Below are 18,103 nucleotides of genomic sequence, written 5' to 3' on the forward strand. Positions count from 1 at the left end.
ATATACTGGGGTCAGTGTGCTGTCAGTGGACTGAACCAGGGCATGTGAAACTTCTGTGATAAACCATGGAAAGGTCTGTGGGACCTGGATTTGGATAGGGAGCTGTGGTTTTGGTGCATTACACATGACAACTAGGAATGAGTGTGAGTGGTTGTGGCCTTTCTCTGTATGTTTCATGGCAACCTCACTGACACTGGGTGGTGATGCTGTTCCCTGTGGGGCAGGATGACGCTGGGAATGGATGAAGGTGAGTAAGTATATGTACATGTGTATATATGTGTGTATATGTTTTTAATGACCCCTGATATAATGGATTTCGGATTTAATGGACAGATATTAATACAGTACATTAATGATGATTTAGAAATTAAAGAAACTGAAAAATCTTAAATGCTGCACCATGTGCATTTCATATTGCACTTGTTTTTGGTAGTGTTGGCTAGACTTGCTTTGTTTCAGTATCAGTCTTCCCCAAGCTATCGTGCAGTCAGGTTTTATACAGAGTATTTGTGTTATTTCAGAATTGTGGATTTATTTATTTATTTCATTTATTTATTTTACTTTGTTGCTGTCTCTCGCGTTAGCAAGGTAGCGCAAGGAAACAGATGAAAGAATGGCCCAACCCACCCATATACACCTGTATATTCATATATGCCCACACATGCACGTATGCATACCTATACATTTCAATGTATACATATACATACACAGACATATACATGTATACAAATGCACATATTCATACATGCTGCCTTCATCCATTCCCACCGCCACCCCACCACATATGAAATGACACCCCCCTCCCCCAGCATGCACGTGAGGTAGCGCTAGGAAAGGACAGCAAAGGCCACATTCGTCCACACTCAGACTCTAGCTGTCATGTGTACTTCACCGAAACCATAGCTCCCTTCCCACATCCATGCCCCACAAAACCTTCCATGGTTTACCCCAGATGCTTCACATACCCTGGTTCAATTCATTGACAGCACGTCAACCACGGTATACCTCATCATTCCAATTCACTCTATTCCTTGCAAGCCTTTCACCCTCCTGTATGTTCAGGCCCCGATCACTCAAAATCTTTTTCACTCCATCCTTCCACCTCCAATTTGGTCTCCCACTTCTCCCCATTCCCTCCACCTCTGACACATATATCCTCTTTGTCAATCTTTCCTCACTCATTCTCTCCATGTGACCAAACCATTTTAGTACACCCTCTTCTGCTCTCTCAATCACATGTTTTATTACCAAACACCTCTCTTACCCTTTGAATATTTATTGAATTATTTATAATCCTTGCAATTCAAAATGGCGTGAAGCGATTGTAGGAGGTTCAATTAAAGCAGGCAGTCCATCCTCACTGTATTGCAAAGAAGTATCATTTCACAGAAGAAGGGTGGCATCACCTCTGTCTCAGTCAGTCTTTTGTCTCTAACTGTCTGGCAAGCATTCCCATACTGTCGGATGCCCTTCGCCCAGCTATTGTACTACACACTAAACCACCACCACCCCTATGAGATTTTAGTAGCTGAATATGACATTTTGTTACAACTAAAACAAAACTAAAAACGAGAAAACAAAAAAAGTGAAATTAAAATTTGACAAAGCAGAAGGTAAATATGCATACAAATCACTTCTCAGCAACAAAACACTTCCTTTACATGCAAGCAGAACTAAAATGACATAACAAATTAGTTTGTTCACTCTTCACAGTAGCCACCACAAACATAAACTTGCTAGTGTCCAGGCGGTGTCTCAGATGGTGAGGGCACCACTGCCTGAGTCTTGGTGTCACCACAAGTGGGGGAGAAGTTGCTGCTGGTGGGTACTCCCCTTGTCCCATGGGTGTCATGGGGATTTGCAAAACCCAGGGGTTTAGGTGACATCAGTTTCACAAAGACAGCCAGCCACTGCCGTCCAGCTTCACAGAGTATTGTGTTTGCAACTTCACCGAATATTGTGTATGCAGCTTCACCTCCACTACCATGCCCGGCCTCTCCCACACCTTCGAAGTGACGCATCATTCTGCATGCAGACAGGGGTGCCCACAGACAACTGGGGCAGCATAGTGGTGTCACCTGCTTAGCTGCTCTGCATGCGAGCCTGGCTCTCTGTTATGGCCCACTCCCTGTTTTGCAGAGTTCTCCATCACTAGTTTATCAGATGATGTTGCCAGGGTTCTGGGACACCATATCACAGATGTTTTACTGCTGCCAGCTGTGCTGGTGACTTATCTCCCTCTCTTAGGGGGTTGTTGAGATATTAGAGCATAGACTGTGTCGCTTTGCTGTTGTGCAGGCTACTTCCAACACCTGTGTTGCCCCTCAACACCCATTTGGCTGCCTTTACTGCTGCTTCAGTGCATCCATTGGACTGGGGAAGTGGGCTAAGGAGATGCTGGCCATGATTCCCCATTTTTTTTTTTGTAGGAAACTTCCACCTCCTCGCTGTCTAGATTGATTCCCCTGTCCGAGGCGATTTCCTTAGGTGCACCCCATCTCCTGAAGAAGGTGAGTGGCCCCGCGATAACTTGGGGTTTTCCCACGTAGGTTTGAATCTTACTTGCTGAGCCATGTAAGAGGTGCATTGAAATTATGTAGTCCATCCTCACTCTATTATAAGAAGTATCCTTTTACAGGAGAGGGCATGGCACCACCTCTATCTCAGTCTAGATCCTGCTTCCAACTGCCTGGCAAGTGTTTCCACGCTTCTAGGTGCCTGCTGCCCAACTATTGTGCCACATTTTAAACCCTACAGCAATAGTGGAATTAAAGCGTGTGAACTTAAATGTGGCATAGAAATAGGTTACATTCGATTTAATGGACTTTGGCATTAATAGACACCCCTTCCACCCAATTAGTCCAGTAGTAATAAGGTTTACCATACATGTATGTGTATTTGCATATATGTGTATGTGAGTAGATGGGTCTTTCTTCGCCTGTTTCCTGGTGCTACCTTGCTATCATGGGAAGCAGCAATCAAGTATGATAATTCATATAAATATGTTTTTATGTAACTCATTTGTCAAGAACAGATTAGGTTTTGATTACTATATGATACTTTATTTATGTATTCCATAGTTGCATTTTAATGGTAGTTTATTGGATAGTTTATTGTGTCATGTAACTTTTTAGTTTTTCCACATTTGTCACTGAAATTTGCAAAACAGAGATGATAATATTAGCTACATTTTGGGCCTACGTAGGTGTAGGATTGATGTGAGTGTGGTGTAGGTGTGAGTCTGCTATTATAATTCTGCTCCAGATCAGTGAGCCACCAGCAGCCAGTGGTTTGGTGATTTTCACCTATTTTGATGAGTGATGAATCTTTTTCATTTCATCATCCATTATCAAATAGGTTCCATAAATCTCGCATGTGAAAAGGCAATGAACTAACACTTCTAACATTTCTAGGGGTGCTACATGCTCTGTGTTGCTCATCAAAGGATAGCACTGGCTACATTGATGTGCTAGGACAGGTTGGACTCCGCGACCCACATTCTGCGCCTACAATTCACAGTTCCTTGGCTGTATTTACTGCCATTCTCATTGCACGTCACTGTTTCACCCTGCCTGACTTTTTCAAGATTGTTGTTCTGCCATCTCTAATGGAAGCTTGGAATTCAGGTAGGATATGATAATATTTATGTTCTCTTTTGATTCAACTAGTTTCTAACAGAATGAATCTTTCTATCTCTGACACCCATTCCCTATGGGAACTCACATTAAGGGGGTTGCCATGGCAGAAGAGTCTTCACATGTCTCTGCCCTTACATGCCTTCCTCGCATACATTATTCCATGCATGCTTTCACCATTTCTCTCCCTCCAATTTTCTTCCACATTATTTCTTCAGGTCACAAGTGGTCTTATACTGTCATACACTCACCTTGTAAACTCCCAGTCTTGTATTCTTTCCACATGCCCAAAGCACCTCTAAGTTTTATGTTCCACCCACTCCACCACTCCACAATTGATTCCCTTTGCATTTCCTGCTAAACCCCATTTTCCATATGCCTCTTCATTTCTTTCTTCATTCTATTTAGTAATACCAGATGCTTCTCTCAAATAGCCCGTTTCCACCGTCTGGATTCTTGACCTCTGTAACTCATTCCATGTTTGAGCTGAATAAGTCAGGGTTGGGAGGAGTTTGGGGTCTGTTAATCCTCTGTTCACTTCCATACTTACACCTCTACCCTTCATTATTCTGTAAAGGGATCAATGACTCTTCTACACTACTTTACTCTCTCCCTTATCTATCCTTCCATATTGCCAAACTTACACGAGACAGTCCTTAAATACTTAAATTCCCTCACCTCTTCCAGTCTTTCTTCCCCAGTGTCCAGAACACAGTTTAGTACACCCTCTTTTGGTCTATATGGTTTTGCAAAATTTATACTTTCACTATGTATCTTTTTAAGCAACATTACTTTTCCGTGCATATACCTTCAATCGCCTATGCTTATGCACATGGTAAAACACACATCCTTCTGCAACTCCTCTACACTCTCAGCAAACAATACAGTATCATCCACAAACAGGCTTACCTCTGGCTACCATACCTTCCTGCTACACACCATCTTTGCATCCCTTTTCCCAAGTTTTGATGTCATCTCTCTTATCTCTCCATTCATATATATATATTAAAAAGTGATGATGACATCACAGCCTTGACTCACACCCACTCTCCATCTACTCTTGCACATGCATTTGCTCCTCTATAGAAGGCTTCCACACCATCCAGCAGTTTTCCTTCTACCCCACATATCCTTAACACATCCCACAGAGCATTCCACTTGAAACTGTCATGCATTTTCTCCTGATCCATAAAAACTGCTTGCAACTTCTAATCATTCACTAAATACTTTTCCATAGTCATGTTCACCACAAAAATCAGTTCCACACATTCTTTACCTTTCCCAAAAACCCCTTGCTCATCACTTATTCTGCATTCAGTCACTTCCATCACTCTATCAATCAACATTCTTGCATGTACTTTTCCTGTTTTACTTAACAAACTTATTCCCCATAACTGCTATGTACATTCTTAGCATCTCTCCCTCTGAATAATGGAACAAAAATATCTTCCACTCAATCCTCAGGAACAGCTATCTGTTTCCATGGTAAGTAACATATCAGATGCATCCACTTTGCCACACTGTCTCCTCTATACATCCAGTCTGTCACACAATCTCCTCTATACGTCAGCATTTCAGCCATGATCTTATTCACTAAAGGTGCCTTTCCTAACTTTCTCCATCATTATTGTGCATATTATCTTCCTTTTTTGCTGTAGGCCTTTGCGTTTCTATCCTCTTCCTTCCATCCTCCATACCCGTGCATGTAACAACTTTTGCCTCACCTTCACCCACATACATCAGTTCTACAAAATGCTCTTTTCTATTTTCCTTTCACTTTCTCATTTTGATTCAGCAACTCCCCTTTCCCTGCTTCTCACATTACCATTTCCACTCTTACATCCACCTCTTTCCTTTTTCACCTCCTTTCAGCACACTTTCTTATTTTTCTTCAGCTTTTCACTCAACTTTCTTCCATAATTGTCATCTATTCTCTCTTTGGTTTCCATCAGCTTCTTATCATTCTGCATACACATCTTATATTCTTCCATCCTCCTTTGCTGAAGTTTCATTGGTGCATTCCTTTCAAGCAATCTACCATATGCCTTTTTCGTCTCTTCCACAGCATTTTTTTTTATCTCTTCCCTCCATCATGCATTTTTTTTTTATTCCTATATATCACATCCTTGTATTCAACTACTAATTCTGAAACCTTTAATAGTCTTTCTTTAAACATTTTAAACACCTTATCCAAACTTGTCTGTATCCCCCATATTCACTGCACTTCCATAAAAACTTCCAGTCACCCTCCTTCGATACTCTTGTCTACATTTTTCCTGATTCACCTTTTCACTTACTAACACTTTTACCTCCCCATTCTTCCTTACACCATACCTTCACTTCTCCCTGATCGTCATCCCCACAAGAACTGTGAAATGGTCAGAGTTTCAAAGAATCCTCTCAACTCTAGCACTTGGCATGGTCTTTCTCAATCTTTCATCTGCTGCTGCATAGTCAGTCAAACTCTTTTCTCTTCTCTTCCATCATTTCTCATCCAAGTATACCTATGGGTCATGTTGTGCAGAAAAAAGATGTCCGTCTCAGCACAGATAACCTTCATATAACTTCCACTCTCATTTACTCCAGGCACTACCCATTTACCAACTAGCTTTCCAGTTCCATCAAATCACCCACTACATCCTTGTGTCTCTCATTCTCAAAACCGTTTATACAGTCATTCAAATTTTCCGGGTGATTCGGATGAGAAACTGCAGAAGCTGGCGACTGAGTTTGGTAAAGTGTGTGAAAGAAGAAAGCTGAGAGTGAATGTGAACAAGAGCAAGGTTATTAGGTTCAGTAGGGTTGAGGGACAAGTAGATTGGAAGGTAAGTTTGAACACGCCCTCTTTTACTCTCTCAACCACACTCTTATTACTACACATCTCTCTTACCCTTTTATTTCTTATTCGATTAAACCTCCTCACACCCATATTATCTTCAAGCATCTTATTTCCAACACATCCACCCTCCTGTATACAACCCTCTCTATAGTCCTTGCCTCACAACCGTATAATATAGTTGAAACTACCATTCCTCTTCTGCTCTCTCAACCACACTCTTTAAAATTTCATTACTTACTCAATCGAACCACCTCTCACCACATATTTTCCTCAAACATTTCATTTCCAACACATCCACCTTCCTCTGTATGGCCGTGTCTGTAGCTCATGCCTCGCAACCATATATTTTTTTTGGAACCACTATTCCTTCAAACATACCCATTTTTGCATTTTGAGATTACATTCTCTCCTTCCACACATTCTTCATTGCTCCCAGAACCTTTGCCTCTCTCCCCCACCCTGTGACTCACTACAGCTTCCATGGTTCCATTCCCTGCCAAGCGCACTCCCCAATATCTAAAAAAACTTCTTCCTCCAATCTTTATCCATTCAAGCTTGCATCCCAACCATCTTGTCCCTCAGCCCTGCTGAACCTGATAACCTTGTTCTTATTCACATTTACCATCAACTTTCTTCTTTCGCACACTTTTCCAAACTCAGTAACCAACTTCAGCGGTTTCTCACTCGAATGAGCCACCAGTGCTGTATCATTGGCATCAACAACTGACTCACTTCTCAGGCCTTATCCCCTACAGACTTCAAACTTGCTCCTCTCTCCAAAACTCTTGAATTTACCTCCTTAACCCATCTATAAGCAAAGTGTACAACCTTGGAGACATCATATGCCTCTGCCACAGACCAACCTTCACTAGGAACCAATCACACTCCTCTCTTCCTACTCTTACACTGTCTGACACCCTTGATAGAAACTTGTAATATGATCTTTATATTCCAGTTCATAACCATTCATTCCTGATCCATCTGCAGTTGTATAAGATACTTGAATTCTGACATCACCATCACCTGATATTCCTGACTTGTCTGCAGTTCTGGTGGAGGAAATGTCTTTCTTGCCTCATTTGGTGTTTTAAGGTTTTTGCCCTTTTATTGTATTCATTGCCTTTTTCTTCTCTTCCCTTGGTGTATTAATCCTGATGAATGCTCTACTAAATTCCACTTTATTTTTTTAAGTTTATTAGCCTATCTAAATACCTCCTAGCTAAATAACTCCAAATCAAATGCAACCATGTCCCATTAAGTCTGGTCATTTCAGTGTGTATGTGTTTTTTCATTGTCTTGAAGGAGGGGGTATCTATAAGTTGTTGAAGTGTGAAGCAGAGGTAAGCTTTTTATTTATTCTTGTGGGATGTTTTTTAGTTATGGAGTGGTTTGGATTGGAAGAGTCTAGTTCTGTTGCAGAGATAGTGAGGGAAAGATGTAGTGGATTTTTTTTTTTTGTACGTGTTAAATGTTTGTTGCTGCTAATTCTTTGGATATGTTATATTTGGTCAGGATGATTACTTGATTTTATTATACATCATTGTTACTGTTCCTGACCTGGGAAGAATGAATGGGAATAATGAGGACCTGTACTTTCTATGTTTGGTTGCCATTTTTATCATTTGATATAGGTGGTATCTTCCTTTTTTTGTATGATACTTGACACATGAAAATTTAACTATCTAAAGGGTATACTTCAGTGATCCATTATTACTTGTTACAGGTGAGGGAAATCCTGATGCAGAGCCAGGTGGCCGCCTTACCTGTCACCTGCTATTGCGTATCTTTAAGAGTGTTGACACTCCTCAACCAGCACAGTATTCAGCAGGTCAGTTTAATAGATCAAGAAGAAATTATTATGAAACAGTGTAAAAGAAATGTTAACCTTCAAAAAAGATGTAGATACTTTAAATTCAAGTTGTTTGCCAGAGATGAGTTTGTGTGCCAGTGAGATGAGTTGTGTGCTAAGTCCTAGGCATCTGCAACAGTGTAGCTGTCTGCATGGATAGTCTGCCAATATTTTCACCCATAATGGTAGTAAGTATGTTTGTGTGTTCATGAAGCATTTTTTCTTCTTAACACTTAATGTCATCTGTATGTAAGAAAGAGTGATGCTATATCCTTTTAGTCTGGAGAGAAAAAGCTCTTTCTACAGACACTAAGTCAAGTGATATATTCTGAAGAAATTAATAAGGAGTAATTATTCACATGAGCCAATGGGTTGTCATTGCTTTCCAGCTAATTTTGAGCGCTGTACCATGTGGTCCTCTGTGATGTAGCAGGTAGCATTCATGACCATGAAGCTTTAATGGGCAGCCTAGGGTCGAGCACATAGGTTCGAATCCTAGTTATGACAGTTGGTTCATTATTAACCCGGCTTTTCATCCACCCATAGGGGTTGGCTGATAAAATGGGTGACTAAAGGGATTGGGAGGGGGGGGGGAATGAAATGTTTGAGGACAATATGTGGTGTTAGATGGTTTGATCAAGTAGATAATGAAAGGTTAAGAGAGATGTGGTTGAGAGCGCAGAAGAGGATGTGTTGAAATGGTTTGGACATATGGAGAGAATGAATGAAGAAAGCTTGACAAAGAGGATATATTTGTCAGAGGTGGAGGGAACAAGAAGCGGGAGACCAAATAGGAGGTGGAAGGATGGAGTGAAAAAGATTTTGAGTGATCAGGGCCTAAACATATGGGAAGGTAAGAGGCATGCAAGGTATAGAGTGAATTGGAATGATGTGGTGTACCGGGGTCAACGTGCTGTCAGTGGACTGAACCAGGCACGTGAAACGTCTGGGGTAAAACATGGAAAGGTCTGTAGAGCCTGGATGTGAATAGGGAGCTGTGGTTTTAGTGCATTACACATTGCAGCTAGAGACTGTGAATAAATGTGGCCATTTTTGTCTGCTTTTTTGGCATTACCTCGCTAAAGCGGGGGGCAGCAATGCTGTTCCCTTTAGGGTGGAATGGATGAAGGCAAGCATGAATAATTGCTTTTTTCTACTTAATTGCCGTCTCCCAGGTCAGCAAGGTAGTGCAAGGAAACAGACGAAGAATGGCCCACCCACATACACAGGTATATACATGTGTATATATCTGTGTATGTGTATGTATATGTATGTAATATGTTGATATGTATATGTATGTATATGTGTGTATATGGGCATTTATGTATACATACTTGTATATGAGTGGATGGGCCATTCTTCGTCTGTTTTCTGGCGCTACCTCGCTGACGCAGGAAACAGCGATTATGTATAGTATATAGATATGATAGAGATGCTCTGTGGAAGGTATTAAGAATATATGGTGTGGGAGGCAAGTTGTTAGAAGCAGTGAAAAGTTTTTATCGAGGATGTAAGGCATGTGTATGTGTAGGAAGAGAGGAAAGTGATTGGTTCTCAGTGAATGTAGGTTTGCGGCAGGGGTGTGTGATGTCTCCATGGTTGTTTAATTTGTTTATGGATGGGGTTGTTAGGGAGGTGAATGCAAGAGTTTTGGAAAGAGGGGCAAGTATGAAGTCTGTTGGGGATGAGGGAGCTTGGGAAGTGAGTCAGTTGTTGTTCGCTGATGATACAGCGCTGGTGGCTGATTCATGTGAGAAACTGCAGAAGCTGGTGACTGAGTTTGGTAAAGTGTGTGAAAGAAGAAAGTTAAGAGTAAATGTGAATAAGAGCAAGGTAATTAGGTACAGTAGGGTTGAGGGTCAAGTCAATTGGGAGGTGAGTTTGAATGGAGAAAAACTGGAGGAAGTGAAGTGTTTTAGATATCTGGGAGTGGATCTGGCAGCGGATGGAACCATGGAAGCGGAAGTGGATCATAGGGTGGGGGAGGGGGCGAAAATTCTGTGAGCCTTGAAGAATGTGTGGAAGTCGAGAACATTATCTCAGAAAGCAAAAATGGGTATGTTTGAAGGAATAGTGGTTCCAACAATGTTGTATGGTTGCGAGGTGTGGGCTATGGATAGAGTTGTGCGCAGGAGGATGGATGTGCTGGAAATGAGATGTTTGAGGACAATGTGTGGTGTGAGGTGGTTTGATCGAGTAAGTAACGTAAGGGTAAGAGAGATGTGTGGAAATAAAAAGAGCGTGGTTGAGAGAGCAGAAGAGGGTGTTTTGAAATGGTTTGGGCACATGGAGAGAATGAGTGAGGAAAGATTGACCAAGAGGATATATGTGTCGGAGGTGGAGGGAACGAGGAGAAGAGGGAGACCAAATTGGAGGTGGAAAGATGGAGTGAAAAAGATTTTGTGTGATCGGGGCCTGAACATGCAGGAGGGTGAAAGGAGGGCAAGGAATAGAGTGAATTGGAGCGATGTGGTATACCGGGGTTGACGTGCTGTCAGTGGATTGAATCAAGGCATGTGAAGCGTCTGGGGTAAAACATGGAAAGCTGTGTAGGTATGTATATTTGCGTGTGTGGACGTATGTATATACATGTGTATGGGGGTGGGTTGGGCCATTTCTTTCGTCTGTTTCCTTGCGCTACCTCGCAAACGCGGGAGACAGCTACAAAGCAAAAAAAAAAAAAAAAATATATAGATATGATATATATATTGGTGCTCTGTACGTGCCTTCACCCTCTCATTCAATACCATCCCATATAATTTCCCAGAGGTACTCAACATACTTGTGCCTGTGTAGTTTGCACACTTACCTTTAGCACCTTTGCATTTGTACAGTGGCACTGTGCATGCATTCTGCCAATCCTCAATCACTAAACCGTGATCCATACATACACTAGATATCCTTACCAACCAACATCCAATCAACAACACAGTCACTCCCTTTCTTAATGAATTCTATTGCAGTACCATCCAAACCTGCCGCCTTGCCACATTTCATCTTTTGCAAAGCTTTCACTACCTCTTCTCTCTTAACCAAACCATTCTCCCTGATCCTCTCACTTTGCACACCGCCCTAACCAAAGCACCTTATATCTGCCACTCTTATCATCAAACACATCCAACAAACCTTAAACACTCACTCCATCTACTTCCCACTTTATCACTCACTGTTATTACTTCCCCACTTGCCCCCTTCGCGGATGTTCCCATTTATTCTCTTGTCTTATGCACATTATTTACCTGCTTCCGAAACATCTTTTTACTCTCCCTAAAGTTTAGTGATACTCTCTCATCCCATCTCCCATTTGCCCTCTTTTTCAACCCTTGCACCTTTCTCTTGACCTCCTGCCGCTTTCTTTTATACATTTGCACTCCTTCCCTGCAAGTATCGTCCAAAGGCCTCTCTTTTCTTTTTCTCAAACAACTTTACTTCTTCATCCCACCACTCACTACCCCATTTAATCTGCCCATCTTCCATTTTTCTCATGCCACATGCATATTTTGCACATGCCGTCACTGCTTCCCTAAATATATCCCATTCCTCCCTCACTCCTCTTACGTCATTTGCTCTCACCTTTTGCCATTCTACACTGAATCTCCTGGTACTTCCTCACACAAGTCTCCTCTTCAAGCTCACTTACTCTCACCACTCTCTTCTCCCCAACATTCTCTCTTCTTTTATGAAAACCTATGATCTGCCTGAGGATTGGCAGAATGCATGCATAGTGCCATTGTACAAAGGCAAAGGGGATAAAGGTTAGTGTTCAAATTACAGAGGTATAAGGTTGTTGAGTATTCCTGGGAAATTATATGGGAGGGTATTGATTGAGAGGGTAAAGGCATGTAAAGAGCATCAGATTGGGGAAGATCAGTGTGGTTTCAGAAGTGGTAGAGGATGTGTGGATCAGGTGTTTGCTTGAAGAATGTATGTGAGAAATACTTAGATTGGATTAGATTTGTATGTAGCATTTGTGGATCTGGAGAAGGCATATGATGGAGTTGATAGAGATGCTCTGTGGAAGGTATTACAAGTATATGGTGTGGGAGGTAAGTTGCTAGAAGCAGTGAAAATTTTTTATCGAGGATGTAATGCATCTGTATGAGTAGGAAGAGAGGAAAGTGATTGGTTCCCAGTGAATGTAGGTTTGCGGCAGGGGTGCATGATGTCTTTATGACTGTTTAATTTGTTTATGGATGGGGTTGTTAGGGAGGTGAATGCAAGAGTTTTGGAGAGAGGGGCAAAAAAGGCCACATTCGTTCACACTCAATCTCTAGCTGCCATGTGTAATGCACCAAAAACACAGCTCCCTTTCCTCATCCAGGCCCCACAAGATTTTCCATCGTTAAGCCAGATGCTTCACATGCCCTGGTTCGATCCATTGATGGCAAATCGACACCGGTATATCACATCGTTCCAATTCACTCTATTCCTTGCATGCCTTTCACCCTCCTGTATGCTCAGGCCCTTATCGCTCAAAATTCTTTTCGCTCCGTCCTTTCACCTCCTATTTGGTCTCCTGCTTCTTCTCATTCCCTCCAGTTCTGACGCATATATCGTGTTTATCAATCTTTTCTCACTCACTCTCTCCAGTGACCAAACCATTTCAACACACCCTCTTCTGCTCTCTCAACCACTTTCTTTTTATTACCACACATCTCTCTTACCCTTTCATTACTTAATCAATCAGACCACCTCACACCACATATTGTCCTCAAACATTTCATTTCCACCACATCCACCCTCCTCCACACAACCCTATCTATAGCCCATGCCTCACAACCTTATAATATTGTTGGAACCACTGTTCCTTCAAACATGCCCATTTTTGCTCCAAGATAATGTTCTCGCCTTTCACACATTCTTCTATGCTCGCAGAACCATTGCCCCCTCCCCCACCCTGTGACTCACTTCCACTTCCATGGTTCCTTCTGCTGCTAAATCCACTCCCAGATATCTAAAACACTTCACTTCCTCCAGTTTCTCTCCATTCAAACTTACCTCCCAATTAACTTATCCCCCAACCCTAACATTGCTAATAACATTGCTCTTATTCACATTTACTCAGCTTTCTTCTTTCACACACATTATATTTATTTATTTATTTTTTTTTTTTGCTTTGTCGCTGTCTCCCACGTTTGCGAGGTAGCGCAAGGAAACAGACGAAAGAAATGGCCCAACCCACCCCCATACACATGTATATACATACGTCCACACACGCAAATATACATACCTACACAGCTTTCCATGGTTTACCCCAGACGCTTCACATGCCCTGATTCAATCCACTGACAGCACGTCAACCCCGGTGTACCACATCGCTCCAATTCACTCTATTCCTTGCCCTCCTTTCACCCTCCTGCATGTTCAGGCCCCGATCACACAAAATCTTCTTCACTCCATCTTTCCACCTCCAATTTGGTCTCCCTCTTCTCCTCGTTCCCTCCACCTCCGACACATATATCATCTTGGTCAATCTTTCCTCACTCATTCTCTCCATGTGCCCAAACCATTTCAACACACCCTCTTCTGCACTTTCAGTCACGCTCTTTTTATTTCCACACATCTTTCTTACCCATTCATTACTCAATCAAACCACCTCACGAAAAATGTTTTCCTCAAACATTTCATTTCCAACACATCCACCCTCCTCCGCACAACCCTATCTATAGCCCATGCCTCGCAACCATATAACATTGTTGGAACCACTATTCCTTCAAACATACCCCTTTTTGCTCTCCGAGATAACTTTCTCACTTTCCACACATTCTTCAACGCTCCCAGAACCTTCGCCCCCTACCCTGCCTCGTGACTCACTTCTGCTTCTATGGGAGGTGGGCAGATTAGAAAGGGTAGTGATTAGTGGGATGAAGAAGTAAGATTGTTAGTGAAAGAGAAGAGAGAGGCGTTTGGACGAGACAGGAGGTCAAGAGAAAGGTGCAAGAGGTGAAAAAGAGTGCAAATGAGAGTTGGGGTGAGCGTATCATTAAATTTTAGGGAGAATAAAAAGATGTTTTGGAAGGAGGTAAATAAAGTATGTAAGCCAAGAGAACAAATGGGAACATCAGTGGAGGGGGCTAATGGGGAGGTAATAACAAGAAGTGGTGAAGTGAGAAGGAGATGGAGTGAGTATATTGAAGGTTTGTTAAATGTGTTTGATGATAGAGTGGCAGATATATGGTGTTTTGGTTGAGGTGGTGTTCGAAGTGAGAGGGTCAGGGAAAAAGATTTAGTAAACCTTTGGATGGTATTGCAGTGGAATTTATTAGAAAAGGGGTGACTGTGTTGTTGACTGATTGGTAAGGATATTCACTGTATGTATGGTTCATGGTGAAGTGCCTGAGGATTGGCGGAATGCATGCATAGTGCCATTGTATAAAGGCAAAGGGGATAAAGATGAGTGTTCAAATTACAGAGGTGTAAGTTTGTTGAGTATTTTTGGGAAATTATATGAGAGGGTATTGATTGAGAGGGTGTAGGCATGGACAGAGCAACAGACTGGGGAAGATTACTGTGGTTTCAGAAGTGGTAGAGGATGTGTGGGTCAGGTGTTTGCTTTGAAATTTGTTTGTGAGAAATACTTAGAAAAACAGATGGGTTTGTATGTAGCATTTATGAATCTGGAGAAGCCATATGATAGAGTTGATAGAGGTCCTTTGTGAAAGGTATTAAGAGTATATGTTGCGGGAGGTAAGTTGCTAGAAGCAGTGAAAAGTTTTTTCAAGGATGTAAGGCATGTGTACGTGTAGGAAGAGAGGAAAGTGATTGGTTCCTAGTAAATGTCAGTTTGTGGCAGTGGTGCGTGATGTCTTCATGGCTGTTTAATTTGATTATGGATGGGATTGTTAGGAAGATGAATGCAAGAGTTTTGAAGAGAGGGGCATGTATGCAGTCTGTTGTGGATGAGAGGGCCTGGGGAAGTGAGTCAGTTGTTCGCTGATGATACAGCGCTGGTGGCTGATTTGGGTGAGAAGCTGCGGAAGTTGGTGACTGAATTTAGTATAGAGTGTGAAAGATTAAAGCCGAGAGTAAATGTGAAAAAGTGCATGGTTATTAATTTCAGTAGGGTTGAGGGATAAGTTCATTGGGAGATGAGTTTGAATGAGAAAAACCTGGAGGAATTGAAGTGTTGTAGATATCTAGGAATGTATTTAGCAGCGGATGGAACCATGGAAGCAGAAGTGAGTCACAGGGTGGGGGAAGGGGGCGAAGGTTCTGGGAGCATTGAGGAATGTGTGGAAGGCAAGAACGTTATCTTGGAGAGCAAAAATGGGTATGTTTGAAGGAATAGTGGTTCCAATAATGTTATATGGTTGTGAGGTATGAGTTATAGGTAGGATTGTGCTGAGGAAGGTGGTTTTGTTGGATATGAAATGCCTGAGGACAATATGAGGTGTGAGGTGGTTTGATCATGTAAGTAATGAAAGGGTAAGAGAGATGTGTGGTAATAAAAAGAGTGTGGTGGAGAGAGGGTGTATTGAAATGGTTTGGTCACATGGAGAGAATGAGTGAGGAAAGATTGACAAAGAGGTTATAGGTGTCAGAGGTAGAGGGAACAAGGAGAAGTGGGAGACCAAATTGGAGGTGGAAGGAGGAATGAAAAAGATTTTGAGCGATTGTGGCCTGAACATACTGGAGGGTGAAAGGCATGCAAGGAATAGAGTGAATTGGAATGATGTGTTATACCATGGTTGACATGCTGTCAATGGATTGAACCAGGGCATGTGAAGTGTCTGGGATAAACCGTGAAAAGTTTTGTGGAGCCTAGATGTGGAAAGGGAGCTATGGTTTTGGTGCATAACACATGCCAGCTAGAGACTGACTGTGAGCAAATGTGGACTTTGTTATCTTTTCCCAGCGCTTCCTCGCGTGCGTGCGTGGGGGTGGGGGGTGCCATTTCATCTGTGGCAGTATGGCAACGGGAATGGATGAAAGAAGCAAGTATGAATATGGCCATGTTTATATATGTATTTGTCTGTGTATGTATATGTATGTATACGTGGAAATGTATAGGTATGTATATGTGTGCATGTGGGTGTTTATGCATATGCATGTGTATGTTGGTGGGTTGGGCCATTCTTTCATCTGTTTCCTTGCGCTACCTCACTAATGCGGTAGACAGCAACTAAGTATGATAAAAAAAGAATATGTACATATAATGATTTATTAAAAAAAGGGGGTGACTGTATTGTTGACTGGTTGGTAAGGTTATTTAATGTATGTATGACTCATGGTGAGGTGCCTGAGGATTGGCGGAATGCGTGCATAGTGCCATTGTGCAAAGGCAAAGGGGATAAGAGTGAGTGCTCAAATTACAGAGGTATAAGTTTGTTGAGTATTCCTGGTAAATTATATGGGAGGGTATTGATTGAGAGGGTGAAGGCATGTACAGAGCATCAGATTGGGGAAGAGCAGTGTGGTTTCAGAAGTGGTAGAGGATGTGTGGATCAGGTGTTTGCTTTGAAGAATATATGTGAGAAATACTTAGAAAAGCAAATGGATTTGTATGTAGCATTTATGGATCTGGAAAGATCAAGATCAAGAGAGGCAAGTGTTTTGGGAGCAGCTGAATGAGTGTGTTAGTGGTTTTGATGCACGAGAACGGGTCATAGTGATGGGTGATTTGAATGCAAAGGTGAGTAATGTGGCAGTTGAGGGAATAATTGGTATACATGGGGTGTTCAGTGTTGTAAATGGAAATGGTGAAGAGCTTGTAGATTTATGTGCTGAAAAAGGACTGATGATTGGGAATACCTGGTTTAAAAAGCGAGATATACATAAGTATATTTATGTAAGTAGGAGAGATGGCCAGAGAGCGTTATTGGATTACGTGTTAATTGACAGGCGTGCGAAAGAGAGACTTTTGGATGTTAATGTGCTGAGAGGTGCAACTGGAGGGATGTCTGATCATTATCTTGTGGAGGCTAAGGTGAAGATTTGTATGGGTTTTCAGAAAAGAAGAGTGAACGTTGGGGTGAAGAGGGTGGTGAGAGTAAGTGAGCTTGAGAAGGAGACCTGTGTGAGGAAGTACCAGGAGAGACTGAGTACAGAATGGAAAAAGGTGAGAACAATGGAAGTAAGGGGAGTGGGGGAGGAATGGGATGTATTTAGGGAATCAGTGATGGATTGCGCAAAAGATGCTTGTGGCATGAGAAGAGTGGGAGGTGGGTTGATTAGAAAGGGTAGTGAGTGGTGGGATGAAGAAGTAAGAGTATTAGTGAAAGAGAAGAGAGAGGCATTTGGACGATTTTTGCTGGGAAAAAATGCAATTGAGTGGGAGATGTATAAAAGAAAGAGACAGGAGGTCAAGAGAAAGGTGCAAGAGGTGAAAAAAAGGGCAAATGAGAGTTGGGGTGAGAGAGTATCATTAAATTTTAGGGAGAATAAAAAGATGTTCTGGAAGGAGGTAAATAAAGTGCGAAAGACAAGGGAGCAAATGGGAACTTCGGTGAAGGGCGCAAGTGGGGAGGTGATAACAAGTAGTGGTGATGTGAGAAGGAGATGGAGTGAGTATTTTGAAGGTTTGTTGAATGTGTTTGATGATAGAGTGGCAGATGTAGGGTGTTTTGGTCGAGGTGGTGTGCAGAGTGAGAGGGTTAGGGAAAATGATTTGGTAAACAGAGAAGAGGTAGTGAAAGCTTTGCGGAAGATGAAAGCCGGCAAGGCAGAAGGTTTGGATGGTATTGCAGTGGAATTTATTAAAAAAGGGAGTGACTGTATTGTTGACTGGTTGGTAAGGTTATTTAATGTATGTATGACTCATGGTGAGGTGCCTGAGGATTG

The 18,103-nt window shown here is 42.0% G+C and overlaps 1 protein-coding gene across 2 annotated transcripts in view; it reads left to right on the forward strand.

Moving 5' to 3' along the window:
• Positions 1–18,103, forward strand: part of LOC139760017 (mediator of RNA polymerase II transcription subunit 12-like protein) — a 456,094-nt gene that overhangs the window by 331,557 nt on the left and 106,434 nt on the right. For both annotated transcript variants that reach the window (XM_071682758.1, XM_071682766.1), the window contains exons 22-23: positions 3,414–3,626; positions 8,198–8,302. In XM_071682758.1, coding sequence (XP_071538859.1) covers positions 3,414–3,626; positions 8,198–8,302 — 318 coding nt within the window. The remainder of the gene's footprint in view (positions 1–3,413; positions 3,627–8,197; positions 8,303–18,103) is intronic.

The sequence above is a fragment of the Panulirus ornatus genome, chromosome 3 (assembly GCF_036320965.1).
Source record: "Panulirus ornatus isolate Po-2019 chromosome 3, ASM3632096v1, whole genome shotgun sequence".
Taxonomy (NCBI): domain Eukaryota; kingdom Metazoa; phylum Arthropoda; class Malacostraca; order Decapoda; family Palinuridae; genus Panulirus; species Panulirus ornatus.